The sequence below is a fragment of the Siphateles boraxobius genome, unplaced genomic scaffold (assembly GCF_051911475.1).
Source record: "Siphateles boraxobius isolate OS27281-9 unplaced genomic scaffold, OSU_SipBor_1 19, whole genome shotgun sequence".
Lineage (NCBI taxonomy): Eukaryota > Metazoa > Chordata > Actinopteri > Cypriniformes > Leuciscidae > Siphateles > Siphateles boraxobius.
The window spans coordinates 19,196,034-19,215,995 of NW_027508799.1; the positions used below are offsets into that span (position 1 = coordinate 19,196,034).

The 19,962-nt window shown below is 42.6% G+C and overlaps 1 protein-coding gene across 12 annotated transcripts in view; it reads left to right on the plus strand.

The window, feature by feature from the left end:
• magi2a (membrane associated guanylate kinase, WW and PDZ domain containing 2a) overlaps positions 1-19,962 on the plus strand; it is a 287,056-nt gene that overhangs the window by 211,947 nt on the left and 55,147 nt on the right. For all 12 annotated transcript variants that reach the window (XM_077234024.1, XM_077234025.1, XM_077234027.1 and 9 more), the window contains exons 9-10: positions 9,160-9,342; positions 14,412-15,029. In XM_077234024.1, the coding sequence (XP_077090139.1) occupies positions 9,160-9,342; positions 14,412-15,029 (801 nt within the window). The remainder of the gene's footprint in view (positions 1-9,159; positions 9,343-14,411; positions 15,030-19,962) is intronic.

Below are 19,962 nucleotides of genomic sequence, written 5' to 3' on the forward strand. Positions count from 1 at the left end.
GTCACCAGAATGTGTCGGGGACGTTTCTGCTCAAAATACCTCACAGATAATTTATTAAAGCATGTCCAATTTGCCCCTTTTGGGTGTGAGCAAAATCACACTGTTTTCGTGTGTGTACAGTACCTTAAAGGGTATGGCGAGCAGGACGAGGCCGATGGGAGAATGGCACGAGGCCGGTGGCGTGATTACTGATGAGCGCCACCTGCGTGACGCACCGGTCTCCTATCTCTCACGGAGGAGCGGAAGCATAAAAGGTGGAGCCAGCAGTCGTCCGTGAGGGGCTGCTGGCTTATACTTTTGCTTTTGTATTTGTTTTATTTTATTGAAAATGTTCGCCGGTTCCCGCCTCCTTCTTCCCTGAATCTTAAACATTGCTACACTGGTGCCGAAACCCGGGAAGAAGGAGGCGGGAACCTGGAGAACATTTAACATTTTCAATAAAATAAAGCAAATATAAAAACAAAAGTATAAGCCAGCAGCCCCTCACGGACGACTGCTGGCCACACAAAACAGAAACAAAACACAACATAAAACCAGGCCTGTTCCTCTCTCAATCTCTTCTATCGCCGCTCTATTTTTCTCAGTAAAAATAATCGTTTTAAACTTCTAATTTATGACCGGTGTTTTGTTTTGCTCTATCCTCTGCGCTGCGTCTCTATTCTTTAAAGCCTTTGTGTCTATTAATTGTAAATGCATGAAAGGGATAAAACAGTACTTTATTCTTCAGAATTTCTCCTTTTGTGTTCCATGGAAGATATAAGAACATTCAGGTTTGGATGGGCATGAGGATGAGTAAATAATGACAGAATTTTCCTTTTTGGTGAACTAATCCTGTAAATATGGCTGTACAGTCTCTTTGAGCTATACACCTGAATGCTTCCTGTTTTCTTTGAGACTCGGTTTTCAAATGAAAGTGTGTCTTCTTTCATAATATGACCTTGGACTGATTATGGTTACATTTCTAGTAATAATTCATTTTTTAGTTTATCCATTCAGCATGGTCATGCTGCTACCCACATAAAGGTAAGGGGCAGAGTATGTTCAGCCAAAATGGGCATTAACAAGAAGAACTTTCTCTAACTTGTTTCAATGCATCTTTTTGAGAGAGCATGCTGCATTAGAAACCTCCAACATACCTACACTATATGGCCAAAAGTACTGTATGTGGAAAGCTGAACACCACATTTAATTTCAAAACCATTGGCCATTAATGTTAGGGAGTTGGTCTTCCCTAACAGCTCTTGCTCTTCTTGGAAGGCTTTCCACTAGATGTTGATGTCTGATGTTTCCACAGATCATGTCTGGAGGGATTCGCTCCCATAGACACAATCATCAGTGATGTAACTCTGTGTTCCAATTCATCACTTAAGTTTTTCTGTAGGAAATTCTATATTTTTCGATAGGTCTGGTCTTTGTGCAGGCCAGTCAAGCTCCTCCATGCCAGAATCATTTAAATGTGGACTTATATGGTCAAACTAGAGTGGAAAATAGCCTTCCACAAAAAAGAAGTACTGTATACTGTTAATTTACTGTTCTCACTTGTAGAATTAAGATTTGTTTTCATTATCCTTTAGTCAGAGGTTCATTACACAAGAGAGAAGTACAGTACCTTGAGATTTAAGCAAAAATGGATCATAGAGGAATGAGAAATCATTTACTTGATCTGGATGCTCAGATGCTCAGATGTTAAATGTTGAGCAATACAGAGCATACTCCTTTAATCAATAGTAACACCTCCTCTTTATTTAGTTGAAGTAGGACACGTTCCTGGATCAACATCTTTTGTTGGCACCTAACCCTATTCCTAGAAACAAACCCTAACCATAACTCCCCATAAACCAAAGAAAGAATTATAGGATGATTATATTCATGAGACTTCAACTCCAACCCTATCCAACCTCCAACCTGGAACGTTCTTCCAAGACCAACAAGGATGTTCAACTTGGCAAAATCAACCTAGATTTCTTGTTAAAATGTAACACTTTTATGTCCATAGTAGGCCAACTTTGTATCCCTTAATGCCATTTACAGATTTTATGTGTGAGTTGAAGATGCAACCCCAGTCCTACTGTATGCCTAGCCTTAAACTCTAAAACTGGATTATTCGCAATGGGTGGACAAACCAGGGTGTTCAACTTGGCAAACTCACCCTAGAATTTCCTGTTGAAATGTAACTCTTCCATGTCCATAGTAGACCCACCTTATATCTCTGTGACATTTCTCGATTTCCTGTGTGAGTTGAGGATTTTTGTTCTCTGTAACAGTGGAGGAGAGCCCCTCCTCTGCCACCCTACCAAGGGCCAGACTGGCATATGTGGGTCCCGCTCCCGAGCGCTCTCACAGTCTCACTGACCTATCCGAGGCCCCCCTGTTCCGGGCCGGTGTGTTTGGACTGCATGGTACGTCCCTAGACCTGTGCCCCCTTTGTGCAAGGGGAGAATACAGCAGGAGTCTATTCCCCTGGCCTGTTTTTGCATAGTTCCTATAAGAAACATTCTCTCAGTTTCAGTGGAACCAGTGGAGACTTTTTGTTGGCTTTTCATTTTGTGGTTTTGTATTTTACTTTTTGCCTGTGCTTCCAGGATACATATGAGTACACCTACCCTGCTGAATAGACCAGCATCACTGGACGCCATCATATGTTTGGGATGCTGGTTTATAACTAATGGCTATTGTTTCCATAAGCCAAGAAACCAACAACTACCAACTAGTCGTTTTGTGAGTCGACTAGTCAGTTTATCTAGATTTTTTTAATTTTAACCTTTAATATTCAAGCTTTAATATTTTGTTAAAGATCATTTTAATGTAGCTTGAATTGTTCATATCCAAATATAAAATATGTCAGATTACATAGGTAAAATCCGTAACGAATGCCATTTTGTGTTGACTTTAAATCCATTCAGATAACCTACCAGCTTTGCCCATCTCTATTTTCTATTTGAACCAACAAGGTCAACGAGCTGCTCCAGCTACGTATTGCTGGTGCTTGTCCATCAGGAAGACCCGCACCAAACAAGCATGGATCAGCACAGAAATTCATGCTGGTCTTTCAGCAGGGTATCTGGACCAGCTATTGTCCTTAACAAACGCATGGCACAAACTGCTAAAAGTGTCACGTGTAGGAGAGAGGACCCAAAAGCAAAGGGCAGTTTGACAAAGTTTATTAGTTCAGGCAAAATAACACAGGTGGCACATAAGGCGAATAAATCCAACTGAAGAAAGTCTCATCCAAAGGAAAACGGAAAGTCTCTCAGTAATAGAACAGAAATGTACGGTCAGGACCGGCAACGGGAAATCCCCGGAGGATGAGACAGGCTGGGTCCGTAGAGAGCACGGGAACGCCAATCCTTGACCACTCACGTTAGCTGAAGAAGTAACAAAGCAGAGACGAGGTAACACGGTAGACAGATTGAGGCACGCACCAGACAGGACACGACACGACAGGGTTTGGTTCAGCAGGTACACAGGTACGTAACCTATGGCAATAATCTGACAAAGAACAAAGGACAGGGAAGACTAGAAATAGAGAGTCTAATCAGAGAAAGAGGGAACCAGCTGGGGAGGAGAAGAGGGAGAGTGATGAGGTGATGAGAGACAGCTGAGAGCGGCAGAGATAATGAATGGGAATGTGTGTGTGTAAATGGATGTAATAAAGAGTGTGACCAGGAGAGGGTGGTAGAGTGTAAGAGGAGGATACCGGGATCATGACAGTACCCCCCCCCTCAAGGAGCGCCTCCTGGCGCAACGGAGGAGGAGGACTGGCGGGAGCGGTAGAAGTCATCGATCAACGAGCGGTCCACGACGTCCCGGGAAGGAATCCAACTTCTCTCCTCAGGACCGTATCCTTCCCAATCAACCAGAAACTGATGACCCCGACCCCGGGGGCGCACGTCGAGAAGTTTGCGAACCCTGTAGATGGGAGCGCCTTCAACACGGATAGGGGTAGTGACAGGACGGGGAGGAACACGAGTAACGGGTTTAATACATGATACGTGAAAAACCGGGTGAACGCGTCGAAGATTGGCAGACAATTTGAGTCTGACTGAGACAGGACTGAGTATCTTAAGGACGCGGAAAGGCCCGATGAATTTAGGGGCCAGTTTACGCGAAGAGGATTGGAGAGGAAGATTAAGGGTAGACAGCCAAACCCTCTGCCCAACGGAATAACGGGGGCTTTTGACACGACGTCTATTAGCGGCCCGCCGGGTGCGAGCACGAGACTTCAATAGAGCAGACCTGACCCCTCTCCAAGTACGCTTAGCACGTTGAATGAAGGCTTGTACCGACGGCATCTTAGAGTCTGTATCTTGTGACGAAAAAAGCGGAGGCTGGTAGCCGAGACAACACTGAAAAGGGGATAGACCAGTGGCAGAAGACGGAGCGGAATTAAGTGCGTACTCCGCCCAGGGGAGCTGCTCTGACCAGGAAGCCGGATTGCGGAAAGCGAGGCTACGGAGAATGCGACCGATTATCTGGTTTGCTCGTTCGGCTTGGCCATTGGTCTGTGGGTGAAAGCCGGAGGAGAGACTAGCCGACGCTCCAATAAGGCGACAAAACTCCCTCCAGAACAGGGAAGAGAACTGGGGACCCCTATCGGAAACGACGTCGGAGGGAAGACCATGTATCTTAAAGATCTTGTCGACGACAATCTGGGCGGTCTCCCTAGCAGACGGGAGTTTAGGTAAAGGAATAAAGCGGGCGGTCTTAGAAAAACGATCAACGACAGTAAGTATCACGGTGTTCCCCTCAGAGGAGGGGAGACCCGTGATAAAGTCCATGGCGACGTGAGACCATGGGCGAGACGGTAACGGAAGGGGACGCAGCAACCCGGCCGGGGGAGAATTACCAGATTTAGTCTGAGCGCAAACGGCACACGAAGCGACGAAACGGCGAATGTCGCGCTCACGAGAGGGCCACCAGAATCTTTGGCGGACCGCGGCGAGCGTGCCCCTAACGCCGGGATGGGCAAACAGTTTGGATGAATGGCCCCACTGAAAGACCGCGAGACGAGCAGAAGGAGGAACGTACAAAAGACCCTTAGGACAAAGACGAGGAGTAACGGCGTGGGCCAGAGAGCGCTTGACCAAACGTTCTATTCCCCAGACAGCTGCGCCCACCACCACGCCCTGAGGAAGGATCTCCTCCTTATTGGGAACAACCTCTGGGGAAGCAAACTGTCGCGAAAGAGCATCAGGCTTGAGGTTCTTAGACCCGGGGCGGAAGGAGATGGAAAAATCGAAACGCGTAAAGAAAAGTGCCCAACGAGCCTGACGAGCGCAGAGCCTCTTCGCGGAACGAATGTACTCTAAATTTCTATGGTCCGTCCAGACAACGAACGGGACTGAGGCACCCTCAAGCCAGTGACGCCACTCTCCGAGAGCTAAACGGATGGCCAATAACTCGCGATTGCCAACATCATAATTTCGTTCGGCGGGCGAAAGACGATGCGAATAGTAGGCGCAGGGATGAACCTTCTCATCAGAAGATGAGCGTTGGGAGAGAATAGCTCCAACGCCCACCTCTGATGCATCAACTTCAACAATGAACTGTCTAGAGATATCAGGAGTTCGTAAGATCGGGGCGGAGGAAAAAAGGGACTTGAGGCGATCAAAAGCTGTCTGAGCTCCCTCCGACCAGGAAAATCGGACCCTGGCGGACGTGAGGGCAGATAGAGGGGCGGCGATCTGACTAAAGTTACGGATAAACCGACGATAAAAATTTGCAAAGCCTAAAAAACGTTGAAGAGCAACGCGCGACTCAGGCACTGGCCATTCCGTGACCGCACGGACCTTGGAGGAATCCATGCTAACGCCCTCAGCGGAAATTACCGAACCAAGAAATGAGATGGACTGCGCGTGGAAGGTACATTTCTCGGCCTTAACAAACAGTCGGTTCTCGAGGAGACGTTGGAGAACTTGTCGAACGTGTAGAGTGTGTACTTGGAGAGAGGGAGAGAAAATTAAAATATCGTCAAGGTAGACAAAAACGAAAATGTTCAACATGTCTCTGAGCACGTCGTTAATTAACGCCTGGAACACGGCGGGAGCGTTGACCAGCCCGAAAGGAAGAACGCGATATTCAAAGTGTCCTAAGGGGGTGTTAAACGCCGTCTTCCACTCGTCCCCCTCCCTAATGCGGACAAGGTGGTAAGCATTACGAAGATCTAGTTTAGAAAAGATCTTGGCCCCCTGCAAGATTTCGAAGGCAGAAGACATGAGAGGCAAGGGATAACGGTTCTTGACCGTGATGTCATTCAAGCCTCGATAATCTATGCAGGGGCGTAATGTACCATCCTTCTTTTTAACGAAGAAAAAACCCGCACCGGCAGGGGAGGAGGAAGACACAATGGTACCAGCTTCGAGCGAGTCAGAAAGATACTTCTCTAGAGCTTCGCGTTCGGGGGCGGAGAGAGAGTAAAGTCTACCCCGGGGAGGGGTGGTGCCAGGAAGGAGGTCGATAGCGCAGTCATACGGTCGATGGGGAGGAAGAGAAGTGGCCCTGGAACGACTGAAGACCGCTCGAAGATCATGGTACTCCCGCGGGACCCCGGACAAATCACCCGGCTCCTCCTGAAAGACAGAGACAGAAGAGACAGGAGAAACAGCAGACATCAAACACTTGACATGACACGACAAATTCCATGAAAGAATTGAACCTCTAGACCAGTTAATCTGAGGATTATGCTCGACTAACCAGGGATGTCCTAAAACAACAGGGTTAAAAGGAGAATGCAAAACTAGAAAAGAAATTGTCTCTTGATGATTACCAGAGATGGTGAGACTCACCGGAGCAGTGGCAAAGCGCACTCTAGAGAGGATACTACCATCAAGGGCGTGGACAGGGGTGGAGTCTTTACGTTCAATGAGGGCAATCCCCTGTTCTCGAGCCCAAGTCTCATCCACAAAATTTCCCTCGGCTCCCGAATCGATCAAAACCGGACAGGAGGTGGAAAACCCTGGCCAGCGGAGAAGAGCAGAGAAAGTAGTGCGTGCGCGTGACGGAGGGTCTAGGGTTGAAGCGCTCACCAGTAACCCTCTCTCTACTGGTGAGCCTTGGCTTTTACCGGGCAGGAGGCGACACGATGGGAGGCGGAAGCGCAGTACATGCAGAGACGAGCCGTTATACGGCGCTGGCGTTCGGCCGCGGAGATTCGTAAACCACCCAGCTGCATAGGCTCGGAGTCAGTGAAAGGCGGCGGTGTAGAAGAGCGAGCCGGGGTAGAGAAAAGTGCCCTCTCAAGGCTGCGGCTGCGGCGGCGCATGTCGAAGCGCCTCTCCACACGAATGGCCATATCAATAAGAGGATCCAGTCGAGTGGGTGATTCACGGGCGAGGATCTCATCCTTAATGTCAGCATTGAGCCCTTCGAGGAAACGGGCTACTAAGGCAGGCTCGTTCCAGTCACATGAAGCAGATAAGGTACGAAATTCAATCGAAAAATCTGCTGCTGACCTTCTCCCTTGACGAAGCGTAGACAAAAGACGGGAAGCCTCCGCTCCGAATGCAGAACGGTCAAAAACCCGCAGCATCTCCTCCTTGAAGGAGGAATAACGGCTGAGACAGTCAGCCTCCGAACTCCACACAGCTGTTCCCCACTCCCGCGCCCGGCCAGCCAGCAAGGAGATGACGAAGGCGATGCGAGAGCGATCCTCAGCGTATGTGGAAGTCTGTAGTGAAAAGACAACCTCACACTGAGTCAAAAAGGATCTACATTCCTTGGGCTCACCGGAATAGCACGGCGGGTTGTTCACTCTCGGCTCAGGCGTGTCACGGCTTCTAGAGGTGGAGGATTCCACTCGGAGGTGATTAAGCTGTTGTGAGATATCGGTCATGCGAGTAGCAAGAGAATCCATGGCATGGTGAGCGGCGGCCAGTTCATCCTCATGACGGCCCAGCATGGCTCCCTGGATCTCAAGTGCAGATTGAAGAGGACTCTCCCTTGCTGGGTCCATTTCTGGTCAGATTATTCTGTCACGTGTAGGAGAGAGGACCCAAAAGCAAAGGGCAGTTTGACAAAGTTTATTAGTTCAGGCAAAATAACACAGGTGGCACATAAGGCGAATAAATCCAACTGAAGAAAGTCTCATCCAAAGGAAAACGGAAAGTCTCTCAGTAATAGAACAGAAATGTACGGTCAGGACCGGCAACGGGAAATCCCCGGAGGATGAGACAGGCTGGGTCCGTAGAGAGCACGGGAACGCCAATCCTTGACCACTCACGTTAGCTGAAGAAGTAACAAAGCAGAGACGAGGTAACACGGTAGACAGATTGAGGCACGCACCAGACAGGACACGACACGACAGGGTTTGGTTCAGCAGGTACACAGGTACGTAACCTATGGCAATAATCTGACAAAGAACAAAGGACAGGGAAGACTAGAAATAGAGAGTCTAATCAGAGAAAGAGGGAACCAGCTGGGGAGGAGAAGAGGGAGAGTGATGAGGTGATGAGAGACAGCTGAGAGCGGCAGAGATAATGAATGGGAATGTGTGTGTGTAAATGGATGTAATAAAGAGTGTGACCAGGAGAGGGTGGTAGAGTGTAAGAGGAGGATACCGGGATCATGACAAAAAGACTAGATTTGGCCTACATAATGGTGAAAAAAAAGACTTTGGTCAAAAAATGGAGTGACTATGGCTGGCATATTGTAACTCCATATTGTGTACTGAAGTAGGCATCTCTTCAGTGTGAAGAAGCAGCTCTTCAGTACAAAGCTCCTTGTTGGTGTGCGATTACAGCGAAACAGCTTCTCCAGAACAGTTTTTGAGATTTCTTTTCTCCACTCTGAGAGAGCAGAAGAACCGCTCTGCCTGTGCTGGTTCTTCTCCTGGCTTTTTTTTTTTTTTTTGCTTAAGTCTTGGCTGTCCTGGGAGATGGCCCTGGACAAGGCTTAACACTGTTAAATGTGTAACATTGGAGTATGCCTAAAGAGCCAAAAGTGAGGCTTGAGCAAAAAAACAAGCCATTGTGTCCCACTCTGCTCTTGTATGTTTGGCTGTAAGCTGAGCGCTTGGCCTTCTACCCACAATTCCCCAGTGTGATGTGATCTGCTGCTTATTATGACTTTGGACTGGCTTTTACAAAGTAACCCATTCATTTTTGGATTTCTTTTGCTTGATTACAATCTTATGTTTCTATCTGCATTTCTTCGCCCTGGCAGAGAAGCCTCTGTTCACGCGGGACCCTACGCAGCTGAAGGGCAGCTTTCTGTCTACAGCCCTACAGAAAAGCAACATGGGATTTGGTTTCACTATCATCGGCGGTGATGAACCAGATGAGTTTCTACAGGTCAAAAGCGTCATACCGGATGGGCCTGCTGCACAGGATGGGAAAATGGCTACAGGTAAACACACACACACACAGACACACACACACACACACTTGCAGGTGAACGTTTGAACTGCACTAATGTGCTATTCTCACTCAAACAGAGCTCCCAGCTGGCCAGTCTCTCTCAATCTCTGTTTGTGCCCACACTACTGACAAGGTTACGGTGTGAATTTGTCTTTTTTTTTTTTTGGTTGATAGTCCGTTAGGGACATCCAGGGGTTAAAGGCATTTACGGACAGTGTATTTATGGGCATTGTGCATTATCCACAGCAGGGCATGTGTCCATTAATCACAGTGGGACTTTATAAACCCTGCACCTCCAGCCCAGCCTAGGAGAAGTGTGACTGCGGCAGCATTACTCACACACACACATGTATGAGCATTGAAATATCTCGTACATTCAGAGGAACCCACAGTGCAGAGTTCAGAATATGGTCAATGTGTCTCCCATGATGACACTTTATTGTAATATTGTAGTTGTGGAAACGATCCTCTCTGCTGCTTTCCTCTCCTTTCTGCTCCTCTCTTCCACCCTTCACGCTCCCTCTGGGCTCCTTGTCCTACTTGTGCTGTTTCTCAGTCACACACACACACACACACACACACACACACACACACAAACACACACACACCAGTTTGAAATCTTCAGTTCTGCTAGAGTAGAGTCCATCGCGAGGAAACGTGTCCTGCGATGGACATACATACAGTTCATAACCATCGCCAGTGTTGGGGAATGTATCTTTTGAAGACCCCTTGTAATCAAAATATAATTTTTTTGTTGATAAGATATTTTCCTCAAAAAAAAAAAAAAAAAAAAACTTGAGAAATGAGAAAAGGAAGTTGTTGCCTCAACATTTTCTTTTAACATAGTTTTGTTGTGATAATATGTTGTGGCCACAAGATATTTTTGTTGATGTAAAAAAATTAAGTAAACAGAACCGGTGCATTGCCAGGCACCATAGATATTGAATATTTAATTGTGGATGTTCCCCCAACCCAAACAAGGTTGTTGTTTTTTACCTTTAGCATCATCTAACACTCACTTCAATCCTTAAAAAAAACATGGATAATTTAACACTATTGAATGTAACCTTAAGGAAATCTAAAAATGAATGTCTATTTTTCTCACTGCACATTATAGACATAAATTGACTTTCAGCATGTAAAATAATTGATTTAGGTTTTTATTTTTTATTTATTTAGACAAAAATAATATTGAAATTTAATAATGGCCATTGTTCCTTGACATGAAAATAATTAATGGTTAATCGTTATTGGTTTTTAATATACAATTATATATTATAATTATACAAGAGTTACATTTCCAAACAATTAATGTGCTATTTTTCTATTCATTAGTGGTGTTTGCTAAGGCAAATCACACTATTAGTATTACTCATATTTTTGATACTTACCAAATGTAATGTGATTATGTAACACATTTTGTTACTCCAACACTAACCACCACAATAATCTGTTTAACACCTCATCCACAAATTAGCGTTAATGTGACATAAACATGACATGACTCTCTCTCTCTCTCTCTCTCCTGTACTCTAAGTGCTAAGTGCTTCCTTGATAAATGCAGAGTGCTGGGATTTGCTGCGTGACATGCTTCACGTCCTGCATCTTAGAGCCCTGCCATCCACTCCCACTATAGATGCCTCTGCTGTGCTGATGTTTACTCTGCCCCTCACAGCTGTGCCTGAGACCTCTCATAAAGAACTTAACTAGCAGATAATGAGTTGAATCAGGTGCACCAGTGTGCTGCTGAAGGACAGGAAGCACACAAGTCATATGCCTGCTGGAGGATCTCTGCATTTGATGTTTAGAGCTTTATTTTGTGTAGGATGTCTATTGTTTCTCAGCAGTGATGTTTAGGGGATTGTGTATTGATTGTGTTTGTTTAGATTGCCAGTAACAGAGCAGTGCTCCTTTGGGTTTCCATACATGCTCAGACATAAGATGTCTCAGACGCTGGTTCCCAAAGGACCTTTTATGTTGTCTTGCTGTCATTAGTTTTACGCAGCCTCTTCAGAACAAGACTGTTGTTCAATTGCTCTGTGTATATATATATATATATATATATATATATATATATATATATATATATATATAAATATATATATATATAAACACACACACACACATATACATATATATGTGTGTGTGTGTGTGTGTGTGTGTGTGTGTGTGTACACACACACACACACACACACAACACACATATGTGTGTGTGTGTGTGTGTGTGTGTGTGTGTGTGTGTGTGTGTGTGTGTGTGTGTGTGTGTGTGTGTTTTTATATATATATATATATATATATATATATATATATATAACATCATTAAACCGAGCAGCTGAACTACTATATAATTTTGTTTATATAGACACAGTATTATATATTAATACATGGTATTTGTTGATATTTGTTGATTTCTATATTGCTATTTACAAATCTTTTTTATATGAAAAAATTCTATTATCATCATAACAGTTAGTGAAAATTTCAATACAAATGTTAAGAGGAATTTCATGACATGAATTATAAGTTTAATAAATAAAATAGTATAGTTTCAATGAAACAGACATTTTTGCCTGGTAAAAATGTAAAATGTTTAAAGAACTAAAACACTAAAAATTTAGTTAAACACTTAAGGCATGTTTTCCACACTGCTTTTTACAACAGCAACAAAAAGTAAAATAAATAAATAATATTTAATCATTTTAATTCAAATGCCCCAATATAACAATAAGTAGCAATAAACAAAAATGTACTTATATAATAACTATTTTAAATGACATATCTTAGTAAATAAATATAAATAAATGTGTGAACACTGGGTGATTAATGAATCATTTCATTTAATTAATTGAAACTGATTATATTAACTGATTCATTGAAAATAATCAAACTTACTCTATATTTTTGCTATTAGTGTCAGACGCCCTATTAATACATCTTTATTTAAATGCTCTCATAGAAGTCACTAAAAAGGTGATAGATATAAACCAGTCCTAGTTTGAACTTTTACAGGCTTTTATTGCCCGGTGTCATCATACACAAACATATTCTAAAGCAGAACAGGACAAGAATATGACTAAATGTTTCATGTTCATTTTTAAGCTTTAATCTGGGCGGTGTTAAAAATATACTTAATACTAAAGAGGTAAGTTTGAATTTTAAGTGGATGATAATGTTTCGTTTGTAGGAATGTAGTGATCTGGATTGCCCTGTGGGGCTTTGGCCTAGATTGATACTGACATAAAGTTAGGTGCGAAACAGTGAGGTCACACCGATATCATTTGCTCTCTAGAAGCATGTGAAATTATTGATTGGAACACCAGAGGCTCTAGGCAAATGTCGAACGTATTTACCGAAATTAATTAAAATTTCTGCACACAACAGTCAGGAGGGGACAAGCCTATCGATAGACGCGTACGGCCCTGCATGAAATGTCTCCAGGAAACCAGTAACACAACAGACACACTGTGTTAGACCCCGTGATCTTGTTTATCCCACAAATACATTCGCTGCTGGAATCATCTCATTTCCATAATAATTGAATTTCTAATAATTAATTCTTTGCCAGCATTGAAAGATGGAAGGAAAAGCCAAAATCAGGCCTGAAAACATGAGTCAAACGTTGTCAAACGTTAGATCAAATGTTTTTCACATTACAGGCAAATTGAGTGAGTGAAAAAGAGTAGTTAAGATCACACTTAAGGCTTGAAGCATAGCGACACTTTAGGATTTTGGGAAGTATTGAGTAAGTTCCTTCAAATTGGTGCGCTGTAATTGTCACAGTTACCAGGGGAGACGACATGAATAAATATTGTATGACTGAAATCATTGCAAATTGTGGAAAGGTTTTCACCCTGATTAAAGAAGCTGTTCTTTATTGGGTTTTTTTTGTTTTGGTTTCCCTTACAGCTCTGTAATTCCTTTGGAACATTCTACACAGGGAGCGAGCCACACAATTGCCATTTCTCATATAAAGCACACAGGAGATTTGACTTCTCTAGTCAAAAAAAAAATTCCTAAAGGAGTTACTAATGAAATTTTATGATAAATTGGAACCAATCCTAAATAGTTCTAATGAGATATTATCACAATAACAAAAAATGTAAAATCTAATTAATAAAATAACATTCTGAGGGGAAAAAATACACTGAACTAACTGAAAAATTCAATTGGAATTTCAGTGTATCCAGTTGGATCTTATATCCAGTTAGATCATTCTTAAAGGGTTTGTATTGAGCCCACTAAAATGAGTTCCAAATTATGATTATTAAGAATTGTGATTATTATGAAACTCCAACAGCATTTCAGTTGAGTACTGTAGCCATAGTGAAGATTTATGGAGTTTGACTTTAGCATGTTGCTAAACTAATGACTTATCACTCTCATAAGTGTGACAAAAATCTACAGCACACACAAATAATAGAGCAGATAGTCCAAATAGATAGTTGACATTAGCATTTTGCTAAGCTAATAACTCTCTAAAGCTCTCCATTAGCACAAAAATACGCAGCAAACACCAATAATGGAGCAGAAAGTAAAAACTGATAGACATTAGCATATAGGTAAGCAATGACTTATCACTTTCATAAGCACAAAATGCACAACACAAACACATAATGGAGCAGACAGTCAAAACTGATAGAGTTTGATATTAGTGTTTTGCTAAGCTAATGAGTTAGAAATCTCATAAGCACAATACACAGTACAGACAAATAGTAGAGCAGATAGGCTAGTCAACTTAGTATGATGCTAAGCTAATGTCTAAACTGTCATAAGCACAAAAAATACACAAATAATCAATATACTAAATGTAATAAAGATTGAAAAAATGTATTTTTTGAATCAAACATTTTTTTGACTCATATACCATCTTGGATGCATTTTGTCTCTGTACTCATTGCAATGTGTTTTGGGAATGAGGTATCTATTAAATAAGCATAATTATTTTTAAGGTATTATGCTCACCTTTTGGAACAGCCTTTGCTTCTGGGCCGCATGTACCATAACTGCCAGAGCTAATATATGCTAATATATCTTTCTTTCTGAATAACTGTTTTCCAGGAGACGTGATTGTCTACATCAATGACGTCTGCGTCCTGGGCACCACCCACGCTGATGTGGTGAAACTTTTCCAATCTGTGCCAATCGGACAAAGCGTAACCCTCGTCCTTTGCAGGGGTTACCCTCTTCCTTATGACCCGGAGGATGCAGCCAGCACCTTGCTGTCCCCCCTCGGCCTCATTGATCGCCCTCTGCTGGTCAATGGACAGAATAGCTACGACAACTACATGGAGTACATCTCCCGCACCGCTCGCTTCATAGACCCCCTCCATACTACGTTGCCGCATTCCCACCCTGGAGACACCCACCTGGACGCCGGACCACTGGAGGACAGCGTCTCAATGGCATCGTCAGGAGCGGCCGGTGGAGAGCTGCTAACAGTTACCATGGTGAAAGGTGCGGATGGGTTTGGATTCACCATAGCAGACAGTAATGGAGGACAGAGGGTGAAGCAGATTCTGGAGGCGCAGGGATGCCCAGGGCTGTGTGAGGGAGATCTGATAGTGGAAATTAACCTGCAACCCGCACTAACCCTGCCACACACGCAGGTGGTGGAACTGCTAAAAGAGTGTCCTGTTGGAGCAGAGGCCACGTTGGTCGTACAGAGAGGAGGGGCAGGTAAGAAGGCTTATGTTTGTGGTGGTATAGGTGGGTGTCTTGTGTTTTGAGTGTATTTTCGCGGCTTAACATACGAAAAGGCCTCTTAATTGGTTGATTGGTCCATTCTGTCCTTTTTAGCAGTTTTATAATTCACTCCTCAGCTTTCTCAAAGCACGGAGTCACACTGAAGAATTAGCTGTTTCTGGCATTGACCTTCAATGTGTGGAAAAGCACTATGGGTAAAAATAGACTCTGACACATAAATACAGTAGTGTACAAATATGCATACACCTTACATGTGTGCTTTGTATATTAATATCCTGCATTCTGTACAATTCTGTTACATAACATGCTTTCACAAATACACACACCTAAAATTCACAAACCAGCACACTTAAAGATCCTATGAAATCAGTTCTACCAGAAAGACTCGGGAGGCAAAATAATGTAACAAGTATGCATTTATTAACAGCCCAGCAAGCAAGTATTGTGATATAAAGTTCGTTGGCGTGGCCCCGTCTGTAGCTCGCAATCTGAGAGTACATAATCTGCATTTCCTGCCTGAAGACGAAGGCAGGGGCGCAGCCGACCCCCAAAAGTAGGTGGAGGAATTCCACCAGGATGGAGCCCACCCCCAAAGAACTGGAAAGAACCACCAGTAGTGTATCCTGTAGTTCCTAAAACATAGAAAGTAAAAATGAGTTAACATAAAATAAGCATGACGAAACATAGAAATGTGGAAGGCCTCATAGACCAAAACCTAATTAGTAAAGAGGGCTACTTTCATCATTATGAGAAACAGTGAACCTTTAAGGTACTACGTGAAGACGTGTTAAAAGGGAGCTGGGGAAGAGTGGAACATTTAAACCGAGAATGAGAGGCTAACATAGCTACATAGAGACAAGGCCACAATAAGCCACAAGCCATGATAGGCTACACAAAGCAAGGCCACGATGAGCCACACAGAGTCAGGCCGCGATGAGCCGCACAGAGCCAGGCCACGATGGGCCACACAGAGACAAGGCCATGATAGACCACACAAATACAAGGCCGTGATCGACCACACAGACCCAAGGCCACGATGGGCCACAAGGCCACAATAGGCCACACAGGACAAGGCCACAGTAGGCCACAAGGCCATGAAAGACCACACAAAACCAAGCCATTATAGGCCACACAGGACAAGGCCACGATAGGCCACAAAGCCACTATATTCCACACAGAACCAATGCCCCGATGAGCCCACAAGACCTCTATAGGTCACACAGGACAAGGCCACGATAGGCCACAAGGCCACTAATGCCACACAGAGACAAACCACTCAGAGACAAGGCCGCTAGGCCACACGGAACCAAGGCCGCTATGGGCCACAATAGGCCACATACAGGACAAGGCCACGATAGGCCACAAGGCCACACAGAGACAAACCACTCAAAGACGAGATCACTAGGCCACCCCGAACCTATACCCCGAAGGACCACACTACCATGATTGGCACAAAGGATAAGGCAACAATATCCCACAAGGCCATGATAGACCACACAGAACCGAAGCCATGAGGGCAACAAGGCCACGATAGTTCACACAGGACAAGACCCCGATAGGCCACAAGGCCACACAGAGACCAGAACACACAGAGACAATGGCCACTTAGCCACACAGAGACAATGCCACGTTAGCCACTCAGATGAGAAATGCAAGCTAAAGACTATTGAACAGGATAGATGAGTAATATGTCAGAGCATGACACCACCACCAGTATTTGCATAAGGATTACCTTAATCGTTGCTAGAAAGAGCTTGCTGAGCTTCAAAGATGATTTTGGAATCGGGTCTTATGTAGGATTCGAATGCACAGGAAGACCATCTGCTCAGGATCTTGATAGCTGACGTAGAAACACCGCGTTCAGCCGCTGTAGTGTCTGCCCCGATCCTGAAGGAGTGTCCTGTATAATGAGAGGGAGATAGACTGCAGCTTTTGATGACAGTAACTATATTCCTGAACCAGGCTTTAGAGAGAGGTCCTCCGTTAGGTAGGATAAATAGGGGGGAGTGATCTGAGGATCTAGGATGGATTTTAAGGAATTTAATCATGGATGAGAAGGGACAGAAACTATTATTAGTTTAAGAAGAGAGTAACACCAGATCCTTGTCATACTTAGAGTGCTTGAGAAAAGGAGTAACGAAATTAGGTGAGAAACGTAATCAGAAAAAGACCACGGGCAGGATCAAAGTATTTAGATTCTAGAGTAAATTCCCTGGATGCATGAAGCCATGAAATGCTGTTAAAAACACGGCTACGAGCTGAAAATTAATGAAGAGAAGAGACCATTGCAGACGTAGGTAATTAAAGTGGGATTGATTATGATTTCGCTTTTCTAACTTTAGTTAGTGTTGTAATGTTGCTGTTTAAGCATAAACAGCATCTGCAAAGTTACGACGCTCAAAGTTCAAAGCAAAGGGAGATATTTTTATTTAAAGAATTGTTGTTTTGGGACTACAACAAACGGCTGGTAGTAACTACACAACATTTCTCTCAGGTTAGTGACATCACAAACCCTAAAATTTACATAAATCCTGCCCTCGGAACATGATTAATATATTATCAAAACAGAATTTGCTAATCATGACTAGAAGATTAATACACATCAGCTACATAAATTAATTAACCAACCATTCAGAAATGTTGTCTACATGTTGACACATTCTTGAGTCTCTCCATTTTTGTCTGACTCCGTTTTGAACATAAAAGGCTAAAAGTTTTTTAAATTTATGAATGTAAGCATCAGCATCTGCGAACTCAGACATTTGAAAGTACCGATCTTTTATACTAAAAGTATTAGAACACGATTGGATTGATGAGAAGGTAATAAGTAACGTAACAGTTGAGTCTTCCCGGCAGAACTTACGCTAAAGCTATAATTTCTGTCATGACAACTCTCTGGAGATTGGTATGGTAATAGATATGGCAATGTTATGGTACAGTATTTGGTCTTGGCAGGAATAGATCTGCTACGCTGCTGCTTCAGAGCAAGTACAGAGACGTGTTACTGCCAATAGATTCATAGACAGTGCTGCAAGCATATAAGATATTCAGATAATGATGTGATCGCTACCAAATGAGTTAAAGATCAGTATTGCCATCTAGTATGTCATGCCAGTGCTAGGTAATATTGGAGTTTTGAGGCTTTTAGCACGTCTGCTAGCTTTGAGGATAATCTATATGCTTGGCCTTATGGTGCGGTCACATTTATGATTGCTCATCATAATTTTGTGAGCACAATCCTGTCATTTCAGTAGGCTCAGCATGTTGCTAAGCTAAAGACCTCTCATAAGCAAGTTGGTCACGCAAATTTGGTTTGAAATTGACTTTGGTGTGCTCTATAGATTTCTACGCTATGCTATTGACAATAGAAAGTGGACCTTTTTGCTCTCAAAATTTTACCTAAATTACACTTATTGCACCTTAAAGTTGACAAAAAAAAATTTAAGCAGATGTAGACCTTTGAAATGTACCGTCTTGAAATTATGGTAAAATGGAGGAAAGGCTGAAAGCTATTGACACCTTTGATATGTTCCAACTTCAATCCAGGAAAGAAGTTGTCAAGCCATTTCATGGAGTCTTTAAAGTTAAACTGAATTCAAAATTGATCCCAAAACTGATGCCAAACAGCTATTTTAAGCTTCACGCGTGGCAATGTCCAGTGATGTGCTTTCCAGCACACAAGCACTTCCTACACTCACGAACACCGTGTCCCAGACACCTACACACTGTCTCACATACAAATTATGGTTTGCTGGTGTCTAGCTCTCAAGGGGCAGTGAATCAATACTGGTTATCTTACCCTTGCTGTTGATTATTGCTGGTGATAACTTGTTTCTCACCCGAGACTGATTTTAAATTCTCCCTTAATTAAATTAATTAAGTAATTGATTACTTCAGCTATTCAATAAAAAAAGCCTGCTCTGCAGTCATTTTCTGTATATCACTGATTCTTGAGACCATGGGACAAAATTTTATCTGCCTTAGTTTTAAAATATATATGATAGTTTGACAATTTGGATGATAACTTGAACATTTATTTAATTTGTTCCTTTTTTATTTAAAATAAATTATAAATATAAAATAAATACAATTTCATTAAATTATTTTATTTTATCTCACTTCCCCTAATATAACTGCCCTCAGACCATAACTCAAATATATTATTTTTCACAGATGTGTTCCTACTTTTTTGTTTTGTTTTCTTTTGTTTGTGAGATGTTTGTTTTTTTCAGACTGACTGACATTTATGATAATTAAAGTCAGCCCTCATCCTGAAGGTCTTATTTTGATTTTTTATATTTTGAATTGAACAAGGTCATATAGACACTGTTGGGTTATATAGTTTTTTAAATCATTTTAAATAATACTTTATGTATTTATTTATTTATTTATTTCAAAAGATTGAGCTGAAAATCCATTTTGAAACCAGATAGTATTAATATATTCTTTTTTGGAGTGAATTTAAGATCCATATTCATATGAAATATTTGGCACGTTAATATCTCACAATGATATTGGTTGAAAGGTTAAAAAAACATGCATACTGTATGTAAAAAAAAGGAAGCAAAATGTTGCACCCGAACATGTTTAGTAGATTAATTCAATGTAATTGTATGATTTTTTTGATTTATAAAAAAAAAACAATCAGTTCTATAGCCTGTTTTGCTTCAAGAATCAGTGGTATGAGAGCAGCCTGTCCAGCATGTCTGAACCCAGAAAGCATATAATTTGAGCACTAATTGCAGTTGGAAGCACTCGCTGTTGATTTTTTTTTTTTAAGCCTGCGGTTTTAGGCTGAAATTAATTGTGAGTCATTCATGTTAGGAAATGAAAAGGCAGCAAAAGCTGATCCACATGCACCTGTCTATACTGCATAAAAGCAGCTCGTTCAATACGTTTTAGTATT